This window comes from Sorex araneus, chromosome X (genome assembly GCF_027595985.1).
Source record: "Sorex araneus isolate mSorAra2 chromosome X, mSorAra2.pri, whole genome shotgun sequence".
In the NCBI taxonomy this organism is placed as follows: Eukaryota; Metazoa; Chordata; class Mammalia; order Eulipotyphla; family Soricidae; genus Sorex; species Sorex araneus.
Genome location: NC_073313.1, coordinates 171971983 through 171996347, shown reverse-complemented (window position 1 = coordinate 171996347; position 24365 = coordinate 171971983). Strand labels below are relative to the sequence as shown.

Here is a 24365-nt window from a genome sequence, read left to right as displayed (position 1 = left end):
ATTGTACTATAAAGGACTGATTAGAGTTGTTTGTGATAAAAATCATCAAACTTCTGCTTATATACATTGAATGATAGGAGGTTTATTACCTTGCTAGAAAGTTTATTCCATTGTCAAATTTTGATTTTTAGAAAAATTCTTCCTAATATTGAGTTGAGGCCCTATAATATGTCATTGACTTTTTTTTAAAGTTTTTTATTTTTGTTTCTGAGCTGCTCCCAGTTCGTTTGAGAATCACTTCTGTTGATGCTTTGAGTTAAACATGGACTTTTTTGCATGTAAAACATGTGCTCTAACCTATTGAGCTATTTTTTCAGTCCTACCATTAACTTTAGTTCTGCTTGGAACATAACTTATGATAGTATTTGGGTATATAAGGAACAGTACCAAGTTCCTTTACAGCAGTCTTTTGTTATTGTTAGTTTTGGTGTCAAACCTGGTGATGTTCAGGAGTTACTCCTGGTTTTGCACTCAGGAAGTAACTCCTGGTGGTGCTTGGAGAACCATCTGGGTTCCCAGGAATCAAACTCAGGTGGGCTGCATACAAGGCAGGTACTTTACCTGCTGAACTATCTCTCCAGCCCAAACAGGAGTTTTATTTTAAAGTTTCATCTCCACAGGTCACTCAGATTTTGAATGTGTACAGACCTAGAGGTCTGTTTATCAGTGTAGTTCATATGCAGCTAAATACTTACATGGTTTCCAAAATTCTTTTATTTCAGAATTTTTTGGGGGGTGGGGCAAAGAGGGCTTTGGGGCAACACCCAGTTATGTTCAGAGGTTATTCCTGGCTCTTCAGCCAAGAATTATTGGTTTTTTTGTTTTATGGTTGGCTGTGCACTCAGAAATTCCTCCTGGCTTGGCTCAGTGGGTCATATGGGATGCTGGGAATTGAACGGGTCAGCTGCATGCAAGGCAAACTCCCTACCAGCTGTACTATCATTCCACCCCCTCAGTAACTTTTCTTAATAGTCTCCAGTTTGCAGTTAATAAATCCATAATTTGCTGTTAGTTCATAAGCCCATTCAGTGATTTTGGCTTAGTCATTTTTTAAGTTTTAGCTAAAATTGGCTCATATATCCTGACACTTTTTTTTTTTTTAACTTAACCATATTTGTTGTGGGGAGGATCCCAACTAGGGCTTAGGAAGCCTGCAGTTGACTCCCAGTGACATGACATTCAGTAGAAATTTAGCTTAAATAATAAACAGATTTTTCTAGTGCTGGGCGATATGTTTACCTTGCTTGTGGGGGCACTGAGTGGTCCTCCTGAGCATCTCTGACTATGGCCCTTGTGGCCCCAGCACTTCTAGGCACTAGTTGGACAACATTAGATCTTGAACAGTGCTGCTCTGTAGTGAACACTGCTTGTGGCTAAACCTGCATTTTGAGCCACAGACAGTGGCAGTGGCTAGCCCCATCTTTTTTTTGTTTGTTTGTTTTGGATCCATACCCAGCAATCCTCAAAGGTTACTATTGGCTCTGCACTCAAGAATTAACTTCTGGTGGTATTTGGGAGACCATCTGGGATGCCAGGGATCAAACCTAAGTTGGCCATGTACAAGGCAAGCACCCTACCCACTGTAATATTTGCTCCGGCCCCTATTTCTTCGTTTTCCTTTTACCTTTACCTTAATGGTCCTCAGCTATTATTATGTTGAGATCCGGATTTCAAATTTAGAAAGAGCTCATTTTTTGTCCAATCCATTTAATGTTTAAGATACAAAATTACTGATGAATGCTTTGTACTTTGTAAAAATGTAGCAGTAAACACAACATTCTTATATTTTTTTCCATTTATTTAAGGAGGAGAAAGTTCAGACCATGCCATGACGTCTCAGGAACCCAGTGGTTGCTCAAATCAAAGACCTGCAGAGGACCTCACCGTCAGAGTAGAAAGGTTTGATTTTATTTTTGTAAATACTATGTAAAAGACTGTGGGTTTTAGTTATTTCTGTTATTTGATTTAAAGTTAAAATTATGCACATAAAGTTTTAGAAATTTGTGGGTAGAATTTTTTAGTACCCGACCAACTTATTTGGATCATAAAGATTATATTCTGTCTATGACTGAAATTCAATCATGAACAGCTATGTAACGACGGTCTATCTTACATTGATTCAATAAAAAAAAGTAAAAAAAAATGTATTCTGTAAGTAAATATCTCCTGTATTTCTGAAGTCACAAGTCAGTTGTAGGTCTGTTCATTCTGTATCCTCATTCTTTCCCCTTCTCAGTGCTGTTGTTGAGAAAGTCAGGAGTGTTTGATTCTTCTTACTGAGGTTCCACACTTACGTGGCACCAAGAATCATAAATGCAGTGTTGCTAGAATTGACCTTTGCATGTTGGATGGTTTCAGAGAGTGAACTTAAGGCCTTATCCATGGAAATCACTGATACGTATCCTTGCACCCATTTGTATAATTTTTGGTGGTATTTTGATGTGTGTGTGTGTGTGTATTTTCATCTGCCACTCGTGATTTTAATTTTATGGTAATTACAGATCAGTAAAAACTCAGCTAATTTTACCCCTAATGAACTGAGGTCTGTGTTTTGCATAAGGGGCTGTCTACTAAATGTCATGTATTCTAATGATCAGATAAAATTTCTGATTTATATTTTCTAGTTTAGTATTTTTTATGATAATTATCAAATCACTGTCTTACATTCTGATTCATGAAAGTTATAAATAATGATAAATCTATAGCAGGAATTTTCTCTTTTTCCTGACTTAAAACCCCATTTAGGGTTACGTGGAAGTTAAAAGAAATTCTGGGCCAGAGAGATAGTCCAGGGGTAAGGTGCTTGTTTTGCATGTGACCAACCCTAGTTCGAATCCTGGCACCCCATATGGTCCCCTGAACTTTGCCAGGAGTGATCCCTGAACACTGCTAGGAGTAAGCTCTAAGCTTCACCAGGCCCCCCAAACTAAAATATGATCCTTAGTGAAATAGTGCTCAGAGATTGCTCTTCCTGGTGTTTAGGGGCCATACATTGGATGCTGGCAACCGGACCAGTCCTACTGCATGCAAAGCATTATATGCTAGCTCTTTGAACTATCTCCCTGGTCCGAGATGACCTTTTTTATTCACATAGATGCAGTCAAGGGAATAAAGGTTCAAAATAATCGCTGACAGGGTCAGAAAGATAGTACAGGAGGTAATGCCCTTGTCTTGCATGCAGACACTTTAGCCAACCCTGGTTTGATCCCTGAACATATGGTCCCCTGAGTACTGCATGGGTCACTCCTGAGTACTGATCCAAAAATAGTCCCTGAGCACCACTGGATGTGGCCCCAAACAACACCTCCCTCAAATAAACACTGACATTGTATATTTGGGTTCACTCATGACTCAGTAAAAAATCAGCTTCATGTTTGCAAAACCTAGAATTCTGATTGTTCTTAATTGGAGTTGGGGTGGTGCCAGAATTTGATGAGAAGAGCATGCTGGATCCTTTCCCAGTAATGAGGAAATGTCAAAACGTTGGAAGAATAGCACTGGGTAACCAGAGTTCCCAGTAACTACTCCTTTCTTTCCTTCTGTTTTGCTCACACCAAGTTCTGCAACTATACATTCTACTCTGTGGGGGGGTTGTGTGTGTGGGGGGGGTGGGGGGTGAAGTGACTAAAAAAACAGAAAATGATTTTGAGACTTGAGGTGATACAGAAAAGAAACAGCAGGTAGACTTTTATTTTGGATTGTGGTCAGATATTCTCAGAAAGGAAGTTTCTGTTTCATTTTATTTTCTGTTATTTCTTAGTAGCTTCCAATCTTTCATCTAATACAGGGATTAGCTCTTTTGGTGGACCCGGGGTAGTAGGGAGGTTTGGACCACACTTGGCTCTGTGCTTAGGAGTGACTCCTGACAGTGCTCAAGGGACATGTGTGCTGGGGATTTGATTCAGAGTTATTGCCATCATATGTGGTGCTGGAGATTGAACTATGGTCATAGCCACCATAGCCACATGCAAGGCAAATGCCTTACTTTATGTACCACCTCTCCAGCCCCAAGAATCAGCATCTTTCCCTCTCTTTATTCAGAAGTGGCAAATGCTAGTCACTGAGCATTAATACTTAAATTCAGGAGAAGGAGGAACCACAGTTGTAAGGGTGCTTGTGTATGTGTGTACATGTATGCTACCAGAGATGTATGCTACCAGAGATTGACTCAGTGCATCACACAAAAAGCTCTGTGCTATGTTTCAGACTGTTAGAGATTTATTTTTAATTAAAAAACAACTTTATAAAGTTTTATTGTAATTTAGCTAACATGGTTATAATAGTCTTCATGTGTATGGTTTTGATGTCAAAATTATTGGACCTTTACCATCACCAAAGTGTACAAGACTCATCCTCCATTCTTTTTACGTCACTTTGTTACTTCACCTTTTTCTTCTCCCTTATGTCTTCCCCTTACTGCTTGATGATTTAAGTTTTATAATACAAGGCCAAGTATCATTAGTCACTGTCTGTTCCTGTATTTTGTTTCTCTACGTATCACAGATGAGATCATCTGACATTTGTCCTTTTCCTTCTGACTTTTTTTTATTATGTTCTCCAGTTCATCCAGCACAGCCCTGAAGTTATTTCTCAGTGTATTTTATGGATGCTGGACTAATTTTGAGGTCTTTAATCTATGTGTAGATTGTGTAGGTTTGAGAAAGGTTTTTAGTGGAGTCTAGCTTGCAGTGCTTAGGAACATGAGCCATTGACCCATCATCCAGGTCACATGGTAAATGTATCTTTTGGCTATATTTATCTGAATAGGAATTTTGGTGTTTCAGGTTTTGGCTAATTTTTTAGGGTGACTATACTAATTTATAATATCTCGTGAGATATTACGTGATTCCCCCTTTTTTTTTCTCTAATACATACTTCTAATTTCTCAATGAATCTTTGTTTTAGTTTTTTTGTTTGTATGTTTTGACAGGTTTTGGTGTGCGGCCATGCCCAACAGTAATATTTAGGGGTTATTCCCCACAGCTCATTGCTTGGGGAAGCATGCAGTGCTGGGGATGGAACCTGAGCCTTCTGCACACAAAGCGTGTGTTCCAGCCTGTTGAGCCTCTTTCTCTGTTCCTCTCATCATTATTATTTTTTTGTTTTGTTTTGTTTTGGGGTCATACCTAATGATGCTCAGGGGTTACTCCTGACTTTGCACTTAGGAATTACTACTGGACCACAAGGTCGTAGAGATTGAACTCAGGGTTTCATGCATGCAAGACATTGAGTTAAATCCCCTTCTGAGAATCATTGTGTTGCTTTTATTTTATGTTTTCCCTTCCATTCCCTTAGTTGTTGTTTCTGTTCAGAGCATAGTTGATTGTGATGCCCCAGAGATCACATACTTTGTGTGGTACCAGGGATCCACAGTAGCAGAGCTGCTAGATTCACACTCAGGCTTGCAAGGCAGTGCCAGGGATTGAAGTCAGGCCTCACCTTTTCACATTTGTGGGGCAGGCACTCCACCACCCTCTATCCTGCCCCAGAAATCGTTACGTTTTCCTTTGTATTTTGGACCACACCTAGTGATGCTCAGGTCTGTTTCAGGCTCCATGCTTTGGGGTTGCTCATGGCAGTATTGAAGCTACCATGTGATATTCAGGGGATCAAACCCTGGCCTCATGAAGGCATGTGCTTCAGTCTTTTGAGATATCTCTCCATCTCCATTTGTGTTTGAGTTTTATTACTCTGTAGCTTTTTTTATGGTCTTTCAGTTTTTTCTTCAACCCCCAGGCCTGCCTAATTAATTGTCATCTTCATCACTGTTTACATATAATGCTATCCAAGTTCACACATCGGATTAGAGTGTTTACAGACACTTGGCCACACTGCTCATATAGGCAGCTTTCCTTTGGTTGTGGTATTTGCACATATGCTTACTACCAGGGGTTCATATTCTTTAGTTGTATTACACAAATTACAGTTGTAGCACTCACGGGGGATCACTGTGACCTCACATCCGCTTACCAGGAGACACTGCAATCCTCACACATGCCTATACGTGGTTGTCAGTGCTAGTTTTGGTGCTTGCACATCTTTTTAACTTTGTTGCCTGTCCAGAGGCTCTTTGGAGCTGCTTAAATATACCTGACTAGTATGTTTAAGCATACTATGGCTAGTGGCTGGAAATTATTTGTGGTACGAAGGGTCATAGACTGAAGAGATGCCAGGCTCAAACAGCACAGCTGCTACGACTGTGCTTAGAACACAGTACTAGAAATTTGAGTTCCTGAGCCTGTAAGGAAGGCATTCTAAATACCATGTCAGCAGTGCTGGGCTGTGCCTGTGGGCCACTCCCAGTGATACTCAGCCAGACGGTATAGCCATGCTGCTTGGGCCAGCAGTGCTTGGGAACTTCACGCATGCAGCACATACTCTCCACCCTTGTGAGCTTTTTCATCCACCTCAGTTACTGGTTTTTAATTGACGAACATCTTAGAGTTAAGCAGTATCAGTATCAGTATTTTATGTACATGCTTTAGTTTTTAAAATGTAAAAATTACATATTAATGTGTTTATATAAGGGATAAAACATTTCTATTTTTTGAAAATGTATATATTTTAAAATCAAACATGTAGATGGAAAGAGGGAGCTATAGGGAAGCTCACTAGAGCTTGAGCCTTGAACTAGGCTTCTGATGGTCTTTCATTGACTCATGAATTTCTCCTGTGGAATTGGGGCCAGGAAGGTAAGTTTTTGTTTTGCCATTAGGAGATTTTCTTTTTTGTTTTTTGTTTGTATCTCCACTATACTTTGTAACTAATAAATATCCTTTCAAAACATAGACTAACCAAAAAACTTGAAGAAAGGAGAGAAGAGAAAAGGAAAGAGGAAGAACAGGTAAAGTCCATTACTATACTAATACTCTTCTCAAGGGGGGAGGTTTTGTGTGTGTGTGTGTGTGTGTGTGTGTGTGTGTATGTGTGTGTGTGTGTGTGTGTGTGTGTGTGTGTGTGTGTGTTTGGGCCACACCCAGTGATGTTGAGGGCTTATTCCTGATTCTTCACTCACAAATTACTGTTGGTGGGCTTTGGGGGACCAGATGGGATGCCAGGGATAGAACCTGGGTTAGCTGCATACTAAGTACCTGGCCCACTGAACTATCTCTCCAGCCCCAAATGAGAGAACTCTTGATTTCTTACTCAATTTGGCAGACTTATTGATGACTTAGTATGGCTCACTGTTGTACAATAAGGGAAATTAAATTCTTCCCTTTATTATAGAATTGTATACTTTTTTTGTGTTCTTAAAAAGTCCTCGAATAAATTCGGTCATTTATTTCTCCCTATGAGTCTTTTCACTAAGAATAAAGGGACTTGGATTGAAAAGTTTGGTTGTGAAACAAATCAAGCTCAACCTTTCTGCTTTCTTTTAATAAAAACTAGAGCTTTTGCTTATTTTTGTCTTCTCATGTTATTGTGATTCAGTGCACCTAAATGACATCCTTAGTTTTTTTTTTTTCTCATGCCAAATGATTATCATATTGACCTTGGAGACTGAAGGCCTGTCATTCAGCTGACTTTCAAATTACTTTGACCATATAACTTTAACCATTGGCAAAGATTTATAGTAAACATCAATTCTTTCTATTAAATTCATCTAGATCCTTACGTTTTCTGAAGTTGATTGTTTTGTTGGTTACACCCTATAACCAGCTTTGACTTACATATAAAATAATAACTAGGAAAACTCAACATTTTGGTTTGGGGCTCATAAAACTTTACTTTCATTTTAATTCAGAGGGAGATTAAAAAGGAAATTGAAAGGAGAAAAACTGGAAAAGAGATGTTGGATTATAAAAGGAAGCAAGAAGAAGAATTAACAAAAAGAATGTTAGAGGAAAGAAACAGAGAAAAGGCAGAAGATAGGGCAGCCCGAGAGCGTATTAAACAGCAGATTGCATTGGTGAGTAATTGTTTTTTCTTACCTTCTTTTTTTTAAACTTAAACATAGTGTTCTTTTAGAAAATAAAAACTTTACACAGAAAATATTTTACATGAATAATGTATATATGCACATGCTCATTTAATTAAGCAAAATAAACTTTTTAGGTATAAGACTTTTAAAAAAATTTATTTAACTTTATTTAAACATTGTGGTTTACAGAGTTGTTCATAATACAGTTGTATTCGGGCATTCAGTATTCAAACACCAGTTCTACCATAAGTGTGACCTTACCACCAGTATTGTTTTCAGCCTCCCACCCACCCCCTATGCCTGTCCCCCTGGCAAGCAAAAATACTATATATTGCTTATTAGAACAAAACAATTCCACGATTTAATGGAATTACCAAGAAATACTTCAGTAAAAGTAAATTTGTGAAAATTGTAATATCTCATTATGGGGTTATTAAGTCTTAATGTGAGGGTTCACTGAGCTGTTCATTACTAGTTGAGTTTTCTATGTTACTATTTTTGTTTATTGAGTTTAGTTGGCTCCTACACTACCTTGTCATCCAATTTGGTGTGCTTCTACTAGGCTGTCAATATTAAGGCAAAAGGTTCTAAAAATCATTCAAGTATGAGATAGTGAAGGGGCAGAGAAATAGTACAGGTGTGTAAACACTGCCAGGAATGATCCTTGAGAATAGAACCATGAGTAAGCCCTGAGTACGACCAGGTGTGACCCCTCCCTGCAAAAAGAAATGAGCCTGTGAACCTGAGATGAAAGTAATAAGAGTAAATAAACACATTTCATAACTCGTCAGTTTATCTTCTCTTCCACTGCATTGGTGAGTACTAAGTGGTTAGTTCTTGTTATGGGGACACTCAGTGGTACTTGGGTTGCCAGTGTGTTGTCAGGCATCAAACTCAGGGCTGCACATATGTGCAAGACATGTGTTTTATCACTTGCATCATATTCCTGGTCTCTTAATTTGATGTGTATATTTTCAGTAGTGGCTGGAGCGATAGCACAGTGGGTAGGGCATTTGCCTTACACAAAGCCGACCCAAGTTCGATTCCTCTACCCCTCTCGGAGAGCCCAGCAAGCTACTGAGAGTATCTTGCCCTCCCAGCAGAGCTTGGCTAGCTACCTGTGGCGTATTTGATATGCCAAAAACAGTAACAAGTCTTATAATGGAGATGTTTCTGGTGCCTGCTCGAGCAAATCAATGAGCAATGGGATGACAGTGATACAGTGACAGTGATTTTCAGTAATGTTAATGTTTGAGCCACATCCTTAGCTCTAAGTTTATTTTTAGTGCTTGATTTTCGAACATTTGCAATACTGTTTTTATACACACATCGGTTTTGTTTTATTACTAGGTAGTGCCACAAGAGTAGATTTTAGAGACTCAAAATACCAACTTGGGGGGCCGGAGCGATAGCACAGCAGGTAGGGCGTTTGCCTTGCACGCGGCCGACCCGGGTTCGATCCCCGGCATCCCATATGGTCCCCCAAGCACCGCCAGGAGTAATTCCTGAGTGCAAAGCCAGGAGTAACCCCTGAGCATCGCTGGGTGTGACCCAAAAAGCAAAAAAAAAAAAAAAAAACCAACTTGGTTTCTTTTATTAGGGATTGTTTATTTAATGAAAATACATTTTGAGGTTAAAATTGAATAAACTTTTTTCAAACACCTTTTCTCTAGCATATTTCATTAATTGCACTTCATTTTTGTGCTTTGCAAATACTGTATTTTTTAACAGATTGGAAGAAATTTGTCAAAAAGTTTGAGTTGTTGAAGGCTCAAAAGATGATTAATATTAAAAAAAAATAGCATTCTGTCATTCAGTTTCTTACCAGGTTAGGGGTGGGGGCAGTACCTTGTGTTCAACTAATACTTTCTGCTCTGGTTTTCTCACTGTGCTCAGAGGACCATGTGGCATTTGTTAGCAATGAAAACTTTTGTTTTTTATTTTACACCCAGGTGGTGCTAGAGAGGGGACTGTGGAGGGTGGGCACTACTCCTGTCTCTCTGCTCTGGGGACATGTAGTTCCAGGAATCAAACTTTGGCCTCTTACATGCAAAGTATGCATTCAGTCTGGTGGATCTCTATAGCCCCAAAAAAGTCATTTTTAAAATATGTGTAGTGTCATCCAAAAGAACAAAAGCAACCGCTGTTGGAGAGGATGTGGGGAGAAAGGGACCCTTCTTCACTGCTGGTGGGAATGCCGACTGGTTCAGCCCTTCTGGAAAACAATTTGGACGATTCTCAAAAAATTAGATATTGAATTCCCATTTGACCCAGCAATACCACTGCTGGGAATATATCCCAGAGAGGCAAAAAAGTACAATCGAAACAACATCTGCACATGTATGTTCATCGCAGCACTGTTTACAATAGCCAGAATCTGGAAAAAACCCGAATGCCCCAGAACGGATGACTGGTTGAGGAAACTTTGGTACATCTATACAATGGAATACTATGCAGCTGTTAGAAAAAAGGAGGTCAAGAATTTTGTAGTTAAGTGGATGGGCATGAAAAGTTTCATGCTGAGTGAAATGAGTCAGAAAGAGAGAGACAGACATAGAAAGATTGCACTCATCTATGGTATATAGAATAACAGAGTGGGAGACTATCACCCAAGAACTGTAGAAATAAGTACCAGGAGGTTGACTCCATGGCTTCGAGGCTGGCCTCACGTTCCGGGGAAAGGTCAACTCAGAGAAGCGATCACCAACTACATTGTAGTCGAAGGCCATGTGGGGGAAGGGAGTTGCGGGCTGAATGAGGGCTAGAGACTGAGCACAGCGGCCACTGAACACCTTTATTGCAAACCACAACAGCTAATTAGAGAGAGAGAACAGAAGGGAATGCCTTGCCACAGTGGCAGGGTGGGGTGGGGGGGAGATGGGATTGGGGAGGGTGGGAGGGATGCTGGGTTTACGGGTGGTGGAGAATGGGCACTGGTGAAGGGATGGGTTCCCGAACTTTGTATGAGGGAAGTATAAGCACAAAAGTGTATAAATCTGTAACTGTAAAAAAAAAAAAAAAGAAATGTCACATCATGGTGAAAAGTAAAAAAAAAAAAAAAAAAAAAAAATCAAAGAAAAAGCTAATAAAAAAGTAACTAGAAAGTTCTAGAAAAATTAATTCATTGAAATAAAAATATATTTAGATTTAAAAGAGAAGAGTGGGGCTTATGAACAAAAATAAAGACCTAAAATTTATAAAGAAAAAAAAAATATATGTGTAGTGTTATTCAGACACAATCTTTCTGCACATTCTCTACAGTGTTGTATATGTTTAAATTCTGTATGCACTTGGAAACCAAAAACATTTCCCACAAAATTTCAGTATAATGATTTGGAATGGAACATAGAGTATCTGTAAGACATGCCTGTAATCAAAAGGTAGGTTTTATGCATTTCTGAGGCCTGTGTTTGATTCTTGGCACTGCAAGAATTATAAGGTAGTTCTCAAATGTCTTAGGAAAGAAGCTAAAAATTCATAATAAAGTAATACTTTGAATGTCTCCTAGAAAGAATGCAGTCTCTTCTAGTTGCAGCCATTCATTTTGGGAGTCATTCAAAGGATTTAGATGCATCAAGTAGGACTTTTGATGGGTTAGCACCAAATATATTTAGAATTAAGTAGTTTTAATACATATAAAAAAAATCTCTACCATGGCAGAACCTGGCAAGCTAACCTGGCAGGTGGTGTACTCGATATGTCAAAAACAGTAACAGTAATGGTCCTTATTTCCCTGATCCTGAAAGAGCCCCCAGTACGCCATTGGGCTACAGTAGCATGCAACAGGGACGAATGGAGACGTTACTGGCGCCCACTCGAGTAAATCGATGAACAACGGGAGGACAGTGCAACAGTGATACAGGGGCTGGAGCAATAGTACAGCAGGTAGAGCGTTTGCCTTGCACGCGGCCAACTCAGGTTCGATTCCCAGCATCCCATAAGGCTCCCTGAGCACAGCCAGAAGTAATCCCTGAGTACAGTGCCAGGAGTAACACCTGTGCATCGCCGGGTGTGACCCAAAAAGAAAAAAGAAACACCTCTACCAACCCAGATTCAATCCCTAGCACAAATGTGGTTCCCTGAGCACCACAGGGAGTATTCCTTGAGCACAGAGCCAGTAGTAACAGTAGTAAGCCCTAAGCAACATTGGGTGTGGCCCAACAATCATTAAAAAAAAGACAAACCCAAAAATCCAAACTCAAAAATGCCCCAAAAAATCCACCTCTAGTATTGCTTGTTCATTCACTAAAATTTACTATGTTCATATTGTATTCCAGACATTATGCTCTGGAGAATATGGAGTGAGCCAAACCAAATCTCTTGTTTGTTTGTTTGTTTGTTTTTATGGGGAAGAGTTTGTTTTGGTCATACTTGTGATGCTTGGGGGTTGCTCTCAACAAGTGCTTGGATGGGATTCCAACATGGAAAACATGTACACAGTCTAGTTATTTGTCCGGCCCATGTCTCTTGTTTGTTTAATGGCAGCTCTGATCCTGATTCTTTTTTTTTTTTTTTTTTTCTTTTTGGGCACACCTGGCGATGCTCAGGGGTTATTCCTGGCTTTGCACTCAGGAATCGCTCCTGGCAGTGCTCAGGCAGGAGATCATGTGGGATGCTGGGAATCGAACACGGGTCGGCCGCATGCAAGGCAAACGCCCTACCCGCTGTGCTATTGCTCCAGCCCCTGATCCTGATTCTTGATAGTTGATATAATACTAAAACATGTCAGCTGAGCCTCATAAATAATTCAAGGGTCTAGGATATATGCCTTCTATTTGCTAGAACCTGAATTCAGTCCCCAGCATCTCATGCCCCCTGAGCATCTCTGGATGGGGGACTTTACCACTAGAGTGATGGTGGTGGCCTCCAGTACTGCATTGCTGGGCCCCAAGTAGTAAATAGTCATGGCCAGGTGGCTGAGTATCACTGGGAGTGTGTCCTGGGCCCCTGAGCATTGCTTGGGAGCACACCCGCCTCCCACACCATCCTGAATGATAAAGTGCACATATAACTTCAGGGAAATTAATATTTTTTATTGTGTTTGGGAATAATGTGAGTAGATCATTGTGGCAGCGGAGATGATTAGTGTCTAATGGCTGTTTTAAAGGACCGTGCTGAGAGGGCTGCTCGCTTTGCAAAGACAAAGGAAGAAGTAGAAGCTGCCAAAGCTGCTGCCTTGCTGGCCAAACAGACAGAAATGGAAGTCAAGAGAGATGCTGCTGCGAGAGAAAGAAGGTATTTCACTTCATGCTACAATATTTTTTTGTGCTAGTTGAATCAGGAGCATACTGATTGTGAACACTTTTATTTATTACTTATTTAAAAAAAATTTTTGGCTATATCTGATGGTGCTCAGGCGTACAGCACTGTGCTTGGAAATCCATGCAGAGCCAGGGGTAAAGCAATACTCTGGGACCATATCATTGATGAGGGTCAGACTGAGGCTCAGCATTCAGGATCAGCACCTTAACGCCTGTATCATCTCTCTGGCCCCTGCTTTTTCACACTGTGGCCTCAGTAGATTTGCTACCAAAAATGTACCGAAGCTGTTTGAGCTATCTTTCTGGCTCTCGAATGTTTTATTTAAAAAAAATTATTGTGGAGGCCACACCCTACAGTGCTGGGACAGGGAACATTTGCCTGTCCTCTGTTGCTTGAGTCATATCCTTTATCCCACTCTTTTATTTCCCCTCAAATTTAGCTTTATTGTCTGAGAATAACTCTTCAGGTTGTATTAGGAGAGCCAAGGACTTCCCTCTACTATCAGGATCTTGATAGAAGATGAGGAGAAAAATTTAACCCTTTCAAAAATTTATTAATCACTGAAGAGGGTTTTAGTTTATTTTGTTCTCTGTTTGGGCTACACCCTGCCTTACTTCTGACTCTAACTCAGGGATCACTTCTGGTGGGATTAGGGGACAAATTGGGATGCTGCTGTACTATTGCCTTTTCTTGTATTATTGCTGTACCAGCCCTAAAGATCAGGTTCCACCTCCACATCAGTTGTGGTGTCTGTTTTACTATGTATGCTTTTGTGGGCTACTTAGTTGGAGCAGTTGCCATGCCTATCCTGTAGTGATGGGGGTAGATAAAATATTACTGATGATGATGCCAGTGTACTAGGGGCAAGGTAGTTCTTAAAAACAGAACATAAGTTGCAAAAAAAAAAATACTAAGCATTTTGTTTCCATCATATTCTGGTAATTAAATTATTGTTAAAGTTTATTTTCTTTGTACATCTGTATTTTTTATACTGGAAAATTAATTAGACATTACTTTTATAGTAGATCAAAAATGATTTTTGCTTTTTAGAAAAATGCTCAATGTCATTAGTAATTAGGGAAATCAGATAACAATGAGAAATTATTTTGTACTCTAAGATTAAATTTTATACCTAAATTTAAAGTGATAGCAAGTTCTGATGAGTTTTGAAGACTTTCGAACTTTCCTACATTGCCATGGAATTATAAAATGGTGCAGTCACCTTGGAAAAATAAGTGGGTAGTTTCTCAAGATGTTATAATTACTATAACATAACATCAAAATATTAATGATTACTATAACCTTAGCAGTCTTGCATGGAAATATATACTCAAAGGAGCTGGTCTGATAGGAGCATGCCCAGCACATACAAGGCCCTGTTTGTTCCCCAGCACCATGTCAGCTCCCAGCACTGCTGGGTGTGGCCACTTTTTTGATGAATTTATGTTGAAATTATACTCTTGGTACTTGGCATAATATAATTTGCATGTGCTTATATTTAGAATTTCAAACGGATTATATAAAATTTTTTCTAAAAATGTTTTATTAAAACTTTTGGTTCTAGTGAATAGTTACACCTTTTAATTCCTTTGTAGATATTAATAGGGAATAAAGTTCACTGGGTTTACCGGATTATAGGTTTCAGAATTACAGAAAGGAAATGAAATTTTTATGATTTGTTATTCCTTAGCATTTTTTCACAATAAGCACATTTCATTCTTTTTTTATTTTTATTTTATTTTATTTTATTTTTTAATTAGTGAGTCACAGTAAAGGTACAGTTACAGATTCAAACATTTCGTGCTTGTTTTTTCCCTCATGCAGTGTTTGGGAGCCCATCCCTTCACCAGTGTCCATTCTCCATCACCAATGAACCCAGTATCCCTCCAACCTCCAATCCCATCCCCCCCACCCCACCTCTGTGGCAGGGCATTCCAGTTTGTTCTCTCTCTCTCCTTTTGGGTGTGGTCTGCAATAGGGGTATTGAGTGGCCATCATGTTCGATCACTAGTCCACTTTCAGCACGCATTCCCCTTACCATGCGGGATCTCCACTCACAATTTACTTGGTGTTCCCTTCTCCATTTGGTATGACTTTCCCCCAGCGTGTGAGGCCAGGTTCCAAGCTATGGAGTCAACCTCCTGGTATTGTATACTACTATTCTTGGGTATTAGTCTCCTACTCTGTTATATTCCACAGATGAGTGCAATCTTTCTATGTCTGTCCCTCTCTTTCTGACTCATTTCACTTAGCATGATACTTTCCATGTTGATCCACTTATATGCAAAGTTCATGACTTCATGTTTTCTAATAGCTGCATAGTATTCCATTGTATAGATGTATTAGAGTTTCTTTAACCAGTCATCTGTTCTTGGGCACTCGGGTTTTTTCTAGGTTCTGGCTATTGTAAACAGTGCCTCGATGAACATATAAGTGCAGATGTCATTTCGACTATACTTTTTTGTTTCTCCAGGGTATATTCCCAGAAGTGGTATTGCTGGGTCAAATAGAAGCTCAATTTCTATTTTTTTTGAGAAACGTCCATATTGTTTTCCAAAGGGGCTGGACCAGTTGGCATTCCCACCAGCAGTGCAGGAGGGTCCTTTTCTCCCCACATCTTCTCCAACAGCGGTTGCTTTTGTTCTTTTGGATGTGTGCCATCCTCTGTAAACACATTTCATTCTTATAAAAAAAGCACCAGGTATATATTCAAGAAAAAAAAAATGTTCAAAAATCTGTAGAAGAATATGAGCATTATTAGCCAATGTGATAATAACTGTACCATCAGATGAATAATGGATAAGCATAGTATAGTAATCCTTTGCAATGGAATATTACTCAGCATTAAAAGGAATCAAGTACTGACATATACTATAACATGAATGAACTTTGAAAATATCCCACAGGAGAAGCCAGTTACCCTAAAGTCACACTTTGTTTGAAGTCATTAAATGAAATACCTGAAATAGGTAAATCTAAGTCTGTATGATTAGTAGCAGCTAGAGGGCAGAGAAATACCTCTCCCTATTTCTTTTATTTTGTGTATAAAGCCAGACATCTACATTTGATTCCCAGCACCACATGGTCCGAACACTGCTGGAGTGACCCCCTTAACAAGCTGGGAGTAGCCCCTGAGCACAGTTGGGCATAGCCCCAAAACTGGAAGAAGAAAAAAAAAAAGCCCAACAATAATTAATTGCCAAGTTCTTGCTGGAAGAGGGGGAAAAACTGATAATGAGCATAGGGTTTAGTTTGGCAGTGATAAAACTGTTTTGAAATTAATGGTGACAGTTGCACAACTCTTGACTATTTAAAGCTGCTGTGTGCTTCAAGGAGACTTTTCCTGGGGTTAAGGATAAACGTTCCCAAAAATTTGGTTAGGTACTTTATATTTCAGTAGACCTTTATTTAAAATAAATTATCTGATATTTGTGAGGATGAAATCTTTTTTTTTTTATTAGTTTATTTTTAATTAGAGAGTCATCGTGAGGGTACAGTTACAGATCCATACATCTTTGTGCTCATGTTTCCCCCATACAAAGTTTGATAACCCATCCCTTCACCAGTGCCCATTCTCCACCACCAGTAAACCCAACATCCCTCCCCCCTCCCCAATCCCGTCTCCCCCCACCCCACCCTGCCACTATGGCAGGGAATTCCCTTTTGTTCTCTCTCTGATTAGGTGTTGTGGTTTGCAATAAAGGTGTTGAGTGGCCATTGTGTTCAGTCTCTAGTCTGTATTTGGCCCGCATCATCTTTCCCCCACATGACCTCCAACCACATTTTACTTGGTGGTCCCTTCCCTGAGTTACCCAGAATGAGAGACCAGCCTCCAAGCCATGGAGACAATCTCCTGGTACTTATTTCTACTATTCTTGGGTATTAGTCTCCTACTCTGTTATTTTATATTCCACAGATGAGTGCAATCTTTCTATGTCTGACTCTCTTTCTGACTCATTTCACTTAGCATGATACTTTCCATGTTGATCCACTTATATGCAAACGTCATGACCTCATTTTTTCTAACAGCTGCATAGTATTCCATTGTATAGATGTACCAGAGTTTCTTCAACCAGTCATCTGTTCTAGGGCACTCAGGTTTTTTCCAGATTCTGGCTATTGTAAACAGTGCTGCGGTGAACATATAAGTGCATATGTCACTTCGACTATACTTTTTGGCTTTTCTGGGATATATTCCCAGCAGTGGTATTGCTGGGTCAAATGGGAGCTCAACCTCTAGTTTTTTGAGAATCGTCCATACTGTTTTCCAAAAGGGCTGAACTAGCCGGCATTCCCACCAGCAGTGTAGAAGGGTCCCTTTCTCCCCACATCCTCTCCAACAGCGGTTGCTTTTGTTCTTTTGGATGTGTGCTAGTCTCTGTGGTGTGAGGTGGTATCTCATGGTTGTTTTTTTTTTTTTGCTTTTTGGGTCACACCCAGCAATGCACAGGGGTCACTCCTGGCTCTTGCACTCAGTAATCACCCTTGGCGGTGCTCAGGGGACCATATGGGATGCTGGGATTTGAACCTGGGTCGGCCACGTGCAAGGCAAACGCCCTACCCGCTGTGCTATCACTCCAGCCCCTCATGGTTGTTTTGATCTGCATCTCTCTGACGATTAGTGATGTAGGGCACTTTTTCATGTGCCTTTTGGCCAGGATGAAATCTTTTTTTCCTTTTTTTTTTTTTAAGAGGACTCTTCCTAGCCGTACTGGTGGGCATCAAGGCCTGTGCCTGACAGTGCCTGATGGTGTTCTGGAGACCATACCGTGCTGCGGGAGACCAGGGCTAGTGTATGCCATGCCTTTGGTGCTATCTCCCTGACCGAAAAACTTCCTATCAACATTTTGTTTGTTTTGTTCTCTTCTTTTCTTTTTCCATGTCAGGAGTCAAACTCATAGCCTTACACATGCACCTTTCAGCTGCACCCTTTCTCCATTTGCATTTTCTCTAACTTCTTTGGTTTGTTTTCAGATGGAAGCAGTGCTCTGAGGCTTGGTGCAGGGGTCACTCTGGAAGTGCCCAGGGGACCATTCGGTGAATAGGACCCAGGATAGAACCCAGGTGTCCCCTAGGCACTGTATGCATGCCTGCTCTCTGAACTCTCTGGCCTCATTTTCTCACTATCAACTTTTAGTGGTACTGTCTGAGAATATAATAGAAGTAAAGATGCTGCCTTTTTCTTTTTACTCAGCACTGTGGCACGAATTCAGTTTCGTCTACCTGATGGTTCTTCCTTTACAAATCAGTTCCCTTCTGATGCTCCTCTAGAAGAAGCAAGACAGTTTGCTGCACAGGTAAGTTTTATGTCTTAAGTTGTAGTAAAAAATATAATTATTACAATATAGGAGAAGAAAATGACTAAGTAGAATCTGAAATGTGATTTTCTTTCATGAGTCATGATCTCTAGCCAGAAGGGGCCACAATACATTGGAGGAATATATTCATCTTGTGATAGTGCCATACAGATACTGCCTATCTACATTTTGTGTGAAAATGGGAATTTGCTTATAGTATGTAAAAGATTCTGGAACTTTTCTCCTTTCTTGGTATATTCAACTGGAGGAATATAGTGCAGCTAATTTCCAAAGATCTCTTTACTCATTATTTATTTATTTTGTGCTGCGCCATTGACTAAACTCAGAGGCCTACACAGGCAACACAAGTGCTGTATTGATGAGCTCCTCAGTCCATATTTGTTTCCAATTTTTTCAAAGCTTTAATCTGAAGAATTGTGTCTGTGAAAAGATGCAGTTGGTTTTTTTCCCCCCCATCTGTCTCACTATATTTTTGGTGGACTCTTTAGAGTGCTTTGGGACTAGTCATTTTCTCATTGTCAGCCAGTTGGCCAAGCCTAAATGTATTTGGCAACAAGTATATTTTCAAGAACATTCCTTTATTCAAAATTTGATCAGACAAGATTGGAGGTGTAGCTCAAGTGAGGTCCTGGGTTTGAGCCTATATAGCATCATGTATACCAGAGTAATCCTTACTCTGGCCCCCACCTAAGAATTTCTGGGTCTGGCTTTTAAAACAATAATTAATAAAATAATTGTGCAAACATTCTGGACATTAGGAAAAAAATGATTCTTGGCATTAGATTCATTTAGGATCTAAAGTCATATGTTTAGTTCTTTTCACCAGATCTTTTTTCCCATTTTACCTACTTTCTGGTTCCCATAAGGACACCTAAAAAACTGTCTGCTTTTCTGGTAAGCTGGGCTGGACAGTCCAAGAACTTATTTTCATAACTCTTTTTTTCCCTTACCTCAAATGGCCTCTTAACTTGGAGCCCCATTTGGAGCTTCTCAAAAATGAGTATACTGGCCTGAATTTTTTTGTTTAGTCACAGGTAAGAAAAAAGAATGCCACACAGAACTGGAGAGACACTATAATGGGTCTTGCACATGGCCTTGCACACTTGCACACAGCCAACCTAGGTTCAACCCTTGATAGCACATAAAGTATCTTGTAACCCTTGATAACACATAAAGCACTGCTAGGAGTAATCTCTGAGCACAGAGCCAGGTGTAAGCCCTGAGCATAGCCATGTGTGACCCAAATATAAACCACACACAAAAATATTTAATTCCCTAAGTTCTACCAGTTCTGTTTGCCTCAGTCCAGTGACCTATTTTTTTTTTTTAATTTTTTTAATTGAATCACTGAATTGCGAAGTTGTCCATGATTGTGTTTCAGGCATACAATATTCCAACACTAATCCTTCTCCTACCACCCAATCTACCTCTGTGGCAGGCATTATTTTCTTTCTTTTTTTCCCTCCATCCCCCTCCCCCTTTTAGGCACTGTGATTTACAAAATTGTTACTAGTAGGGTATCATGTATGTCACTTGACCTCCTTTAACTTATTTTTTTGCATTATTTTTTGTTCTTTTGTTTTTGAGTCGCACCTGGCACAGTGTCCAGGGCTCTGCACTCAGCAGCCACTCTTCGTAGGCTCATGGGACCGTATGGGATGTTGGGCATTGAGCCTGGGTCAGCCACATGCAAGGCATGTACCCTAACTGTTATACTATCTCTCCAGTCCCTTTTTTGTCTTTATGCTGCAATAGTGATTGATATGTATGTGTGACAAGGTGTAAAAAGTTGTAAAAATAAAGTTTGTTTTAAAGTCTTCTTCCTTAAGGAAAGGCAGATTAGGTGACTTAAAATTTTGAAGATAATTATGATGCTCTGAGCGCTTGGATCTGGGATTATGTGTGTAGTATGGATTGATGATGGTTCATTTATTCTTAATCTTTAAAACAGGAGTGCCTGATGTTAAATATTAAAAATCTAGTTTTTGTAGATTGTTTTGAACTTTTGCCATGTTACGAATTTAAATTCAGGGAAAACTGAGCCACGAGCTCCAATTCCTAGCTCTATGTAGTTTTTTAATAGGGAAGACTTACATCCAATTGTTTATTTTTGAGGCAATATATAAGTTCTTGAAGAGATAGTGAAAACCCTAATGATAAGTAGCTGTACTTTAAAGACATAATTTTAAGTTTTTTATTTTATTGCTTTTCTTTTTAAATATAATTTTTATATTTATTAATATTGATATTGATTCTTAAAATTGTTTTAAAATTTTTTTTTTTTTGCCTTTTTGGGTCACACCTGGCGATGCACAGGGGTTACTCCTGGCTCTGCACTCAGGAATTACCCCTGGCTGTGGTCAGGGGACCATATGGGATGCTGGGATTTGAACCCGGGTCGGCCGCGTGCAAGGCAAACGCCCTACCCGCTGTGCTATCTCTCCAGCCCCTGTTTAAAATTTTTTAATTTAATTTTTATTTTTAATTTTAAACACCAGAGTTTACAAAGTTGTTCATAGTACAGTTGTTTTGGGCATTCAATACCCCAGCACCAATCCCACCACCAGTGTGATTTTTCTCTCTAATGTTGCCCCCAGTTTCCCACCCACTCTCTAAGCCTGCCTCCTTGGCAGGCACAAAATAATTTCTTATGTATTGCTTGTTACAACAGAATGGTAAGTGGAATTATCAAAAAATAGTTCTGTAAAGGAAAATTTATGAGAACTGTTGCATCTCACAATGTTGTTATGAAAGTCATTGTCTGAGGATTTAATGAGCTGTTTGTAGCTGACTGAGGCTTTTGTGTTAATTGTTTTTGCTTATTGAGCTTAGTGGGATTCTATGTTACTTTTCCGTCTAATTTGTTGTGCTTTTCCTGAAATGTTTCTGTTGTGGGATAGGTGGAATATGGAGGTGTTGTGCAGCTGTGTATGTGGCCACATGCTGCAGGAGTTCCAGGATCTGTAGAACTGGGATGATTCTTGGCTTACCCACTTCCCCAGGGTTTATAGCCCAAAGTTTATGGCCCACAGTGTACCTGTGAATTTCACTGAAGCTGGGCTGAGGCTGTATGTTTGGTATTTTTGTTTGCTTTGTTTTGGGAACCACACCCAGAGATGCTCAGGATTACTCCTGACTCTATACTCAGGGATCACACCTGGTGGGCTCCAGGAACCATATGGGAATCTAGTGGTCAAATATGAGTCTTCCATGTGCAAGGCAAGTGCCCTACCCACTGTGCTTTTGCTTTGACTCAAGAAATCCTTTCTTTTTTTTTTTTTTTTTTTTTTGCTTTTTGGGTCACACCTGGCTCTGCACAGGGGTTACTCCTGGCTCTGCACTCAGGAATTACCCCTGGCCGTGCTCAGGGGACCATATGGGATGCTGGGATTTGAACCCGGGTCGGCCGCGTGCAAGGCAAACGCCCTACCCGCTGTGCTATCTCTCCAGCCCCGCAAGAAATCCTTTCTTAAAAATTCAGTTACCTGGTTTTAGTAACTACATTCTCATTATTTTATTATTATGTTGTCAGTTTTTGGATTATAAATCCTTTTTTTGACCTGTGTATGTGTTAGTTATCAGTTACTTTTGTTTTGTTTTGTTTTGCCTCACCTTGCTGTGCTCAGGCTTACACTGAGATCACTCCTGGCAGGGAAGACTTAGGAGACCATATGTGGTCCTCCAGAATGTGCAAGGCAAATCTCCTGGCACAAAAGCATCAGAAATATGTTTTGAGTTTGTTTCAGTTAACTTTTATATTTTAGGCAATGCAAAACTAAAGCAGTTGTTTTGAATGCTTTGAGTTGTTAAAATCTTATTATATAAAGGCAGAGTTGAGAAGTTTTAAACTTATTTTTCTGTTACAGACTGTTGGCAACACTTACGGCAATTTTTCATTAGCGACTATGTTTCCCAGGAGGGAATTTACCAAAGAAGATTATAAAAAGAAATTAATGGATTTGGAACTTGCTCCAAGTGCTTCAGTGGTACTGTTGCCAGTATGTATATACATGTCTTTTCTCTTCTTACTGTCCAGTACTTACTGCCCTGCTTGTTTTCCTCTTAGTTTATGTTGTAATTATTAGACCAGCTCACCTTATAAAAGGCTTAAAGTGGATAGTTAAAAATCCAAAAGTAATAAATCAATTTTATTATTTATTCTTTTTCATATAGTAGGATTGCTAATATTATTTGTTAGGCACTAAATAGTTAATATTTTACTTTTCTCCATTTCATATGCAAAAATGACTAGTATAAGAAAAGAAATTTAGAATATGTCTTATTCATGAACTGTTATTTTGTATGATTCCACTTTTTACCAAATGTTTGACATTTTATTTTGACATAAAAGTAAGCCTGATTTTTAGATACCATTTGATCCTCATAAAGTATTTTAATCTGTCATGAAGAAACAAAACTGAGTAAGTTTAAATACCTTTCCAAGGAATCATCAAGTGTTGGATGAAAGCCTGGGTCTCCTAAATTTTAGTAGTTTGCTTCACTCTAATCTAGACCCCTCTGCCAAAAGAACTAGATCTCCACCAGACTGAGTTGTGTTCATTGAAATTTGAAACTGTTCTTTTTCATAAATTTTAAGACCTTTTTCTTGTCAGAATGGTTGATTTTATTACAACAGTTGAATTCTCTTAAAAATAGTTCATTTCATTGAGATTACTTCCTAGGGTTTCTTTTCCTCTACATGCCCTCTCCTCATGCTCCTGAATGAACCCAGAGCCTCATATAAGATTCTCTATCATTGTGCCGCGTCTTAGGCCCCAATTTTTTTTTTTTAATTTTATTGAATCACCATGTGGAGGGTTACATAGTTCTCAGGATTATGTCGGTTATACAATTCTCAAACACCCTTCCCTTCACCAGTGCCCATCTTCCATCACCAACCCCCCCAGTATACCTGCCGCCCCCTCCCACCTCCCCAGTCCCCACCCTTGTACTTGATAAGTTTCACTTCGTTTACGCTTTATCTCGATTACATTCCATGTTTCAACACACAACTCACTACCGTTGTTGGGGTTTCCCCCAAAAAAGGAAAGCAGTCCTATTGCCAAGGAGGCATTTGATAGTTCTCCACTGCTAAGAATATAGAGATATTAAGTCCCGCTGTTTGTTACATAACTTTTCTTTTTCCCCCTTGCCCCGCGCCACCGAGTTCACGCCTGTTTAGTAATCGCCACGCTGCCTGACAAGGGAAAAAAAACCGAAAAGGATGGTTATTTCCCGTCATCGGCAGGCGTGGGGCTCTGGCTTAGTTGATAGACTAGTAGAGTGTCTGCAAGCAGTTTCTGGAACCGAAGGGCTTGCGCTGGTATCGGCTCCGGCTCGAGATTCCACCAGCGTCCCACTGTTCCATGTACATAATTTTTCCCCTTATATCCCATTCCCACGCCACCAGGTCTGTTTGCTTAATGGACATCACACTGTAGTTGACGACGTGCCGCGTTTCTTCCCGAGAAAGAAGAAAATTTCTTCTCAGCCGGCGTGGGGATATAGCTTAGTTCAGTCTAGAGAGATGGCTACCACTTTGATTGCCTTCAATATTTCAGCAACAGACTTACTATTCTTGTTAGGATCTCCCACAAAAGTCCGACCCATTAAAAAGGGACATATTACATATTGCTGATGCTAAGATGACATTAGGTTTTGGGTTTCTGTATAAAGTCCAGGGAAAGTACAACCAGAAATAACATCACTACAAACTTTTACCCTTTTATGGTGCTCATAAGATGGAGAAGCCTAGAGAGAGGCTCGGCGTCTCCATTTTGCGCTCAGGAAAACCGCGAATCCTGCGCTGTGCTCAGGAGGGAGGAGTGGAGAGAGAGAGAGGTTAAAAGAATTGGGGGATGCCC

At 39.8% G+C, this 24365-nt stretch overlaps 1 protein-coding gene across 1 annotated transcript in view; it reads left to right on the top strand.

Annotated features, from left to right (window-relative positions):
• The window catches only part of UBXN4 (UBX domain protein 4), a 51414-nt gene that overhangs the window by 18635 nt on the left and 8414 nt on the right, over window positions 1-24365 (top strand). Inside the window, exons 6-11 of the mRNA XM_055120991.1 lie at window positions 1806-1899; window positions 6790-6844; window positions 7745-7909; window positions 13029-13156; window positions 18378-18480; window positions 22368-22499. Coding sequence (XP_054976966.1) covers window positions 1806-1899; window positions 6790-6844; window positions 7745-7909; window positions 13029-13156; window positions 18378-18480; window positions 22368-22499 — 677 coding nt within the window. The remainder of the gene's footprint in view (window positions 1-1805; window positions 1900-6789; window positions 6845-7744; window positions 7910-13028; window positions 13157-18377; window positions 18481-22367; window positions 22500-24365) is intronic.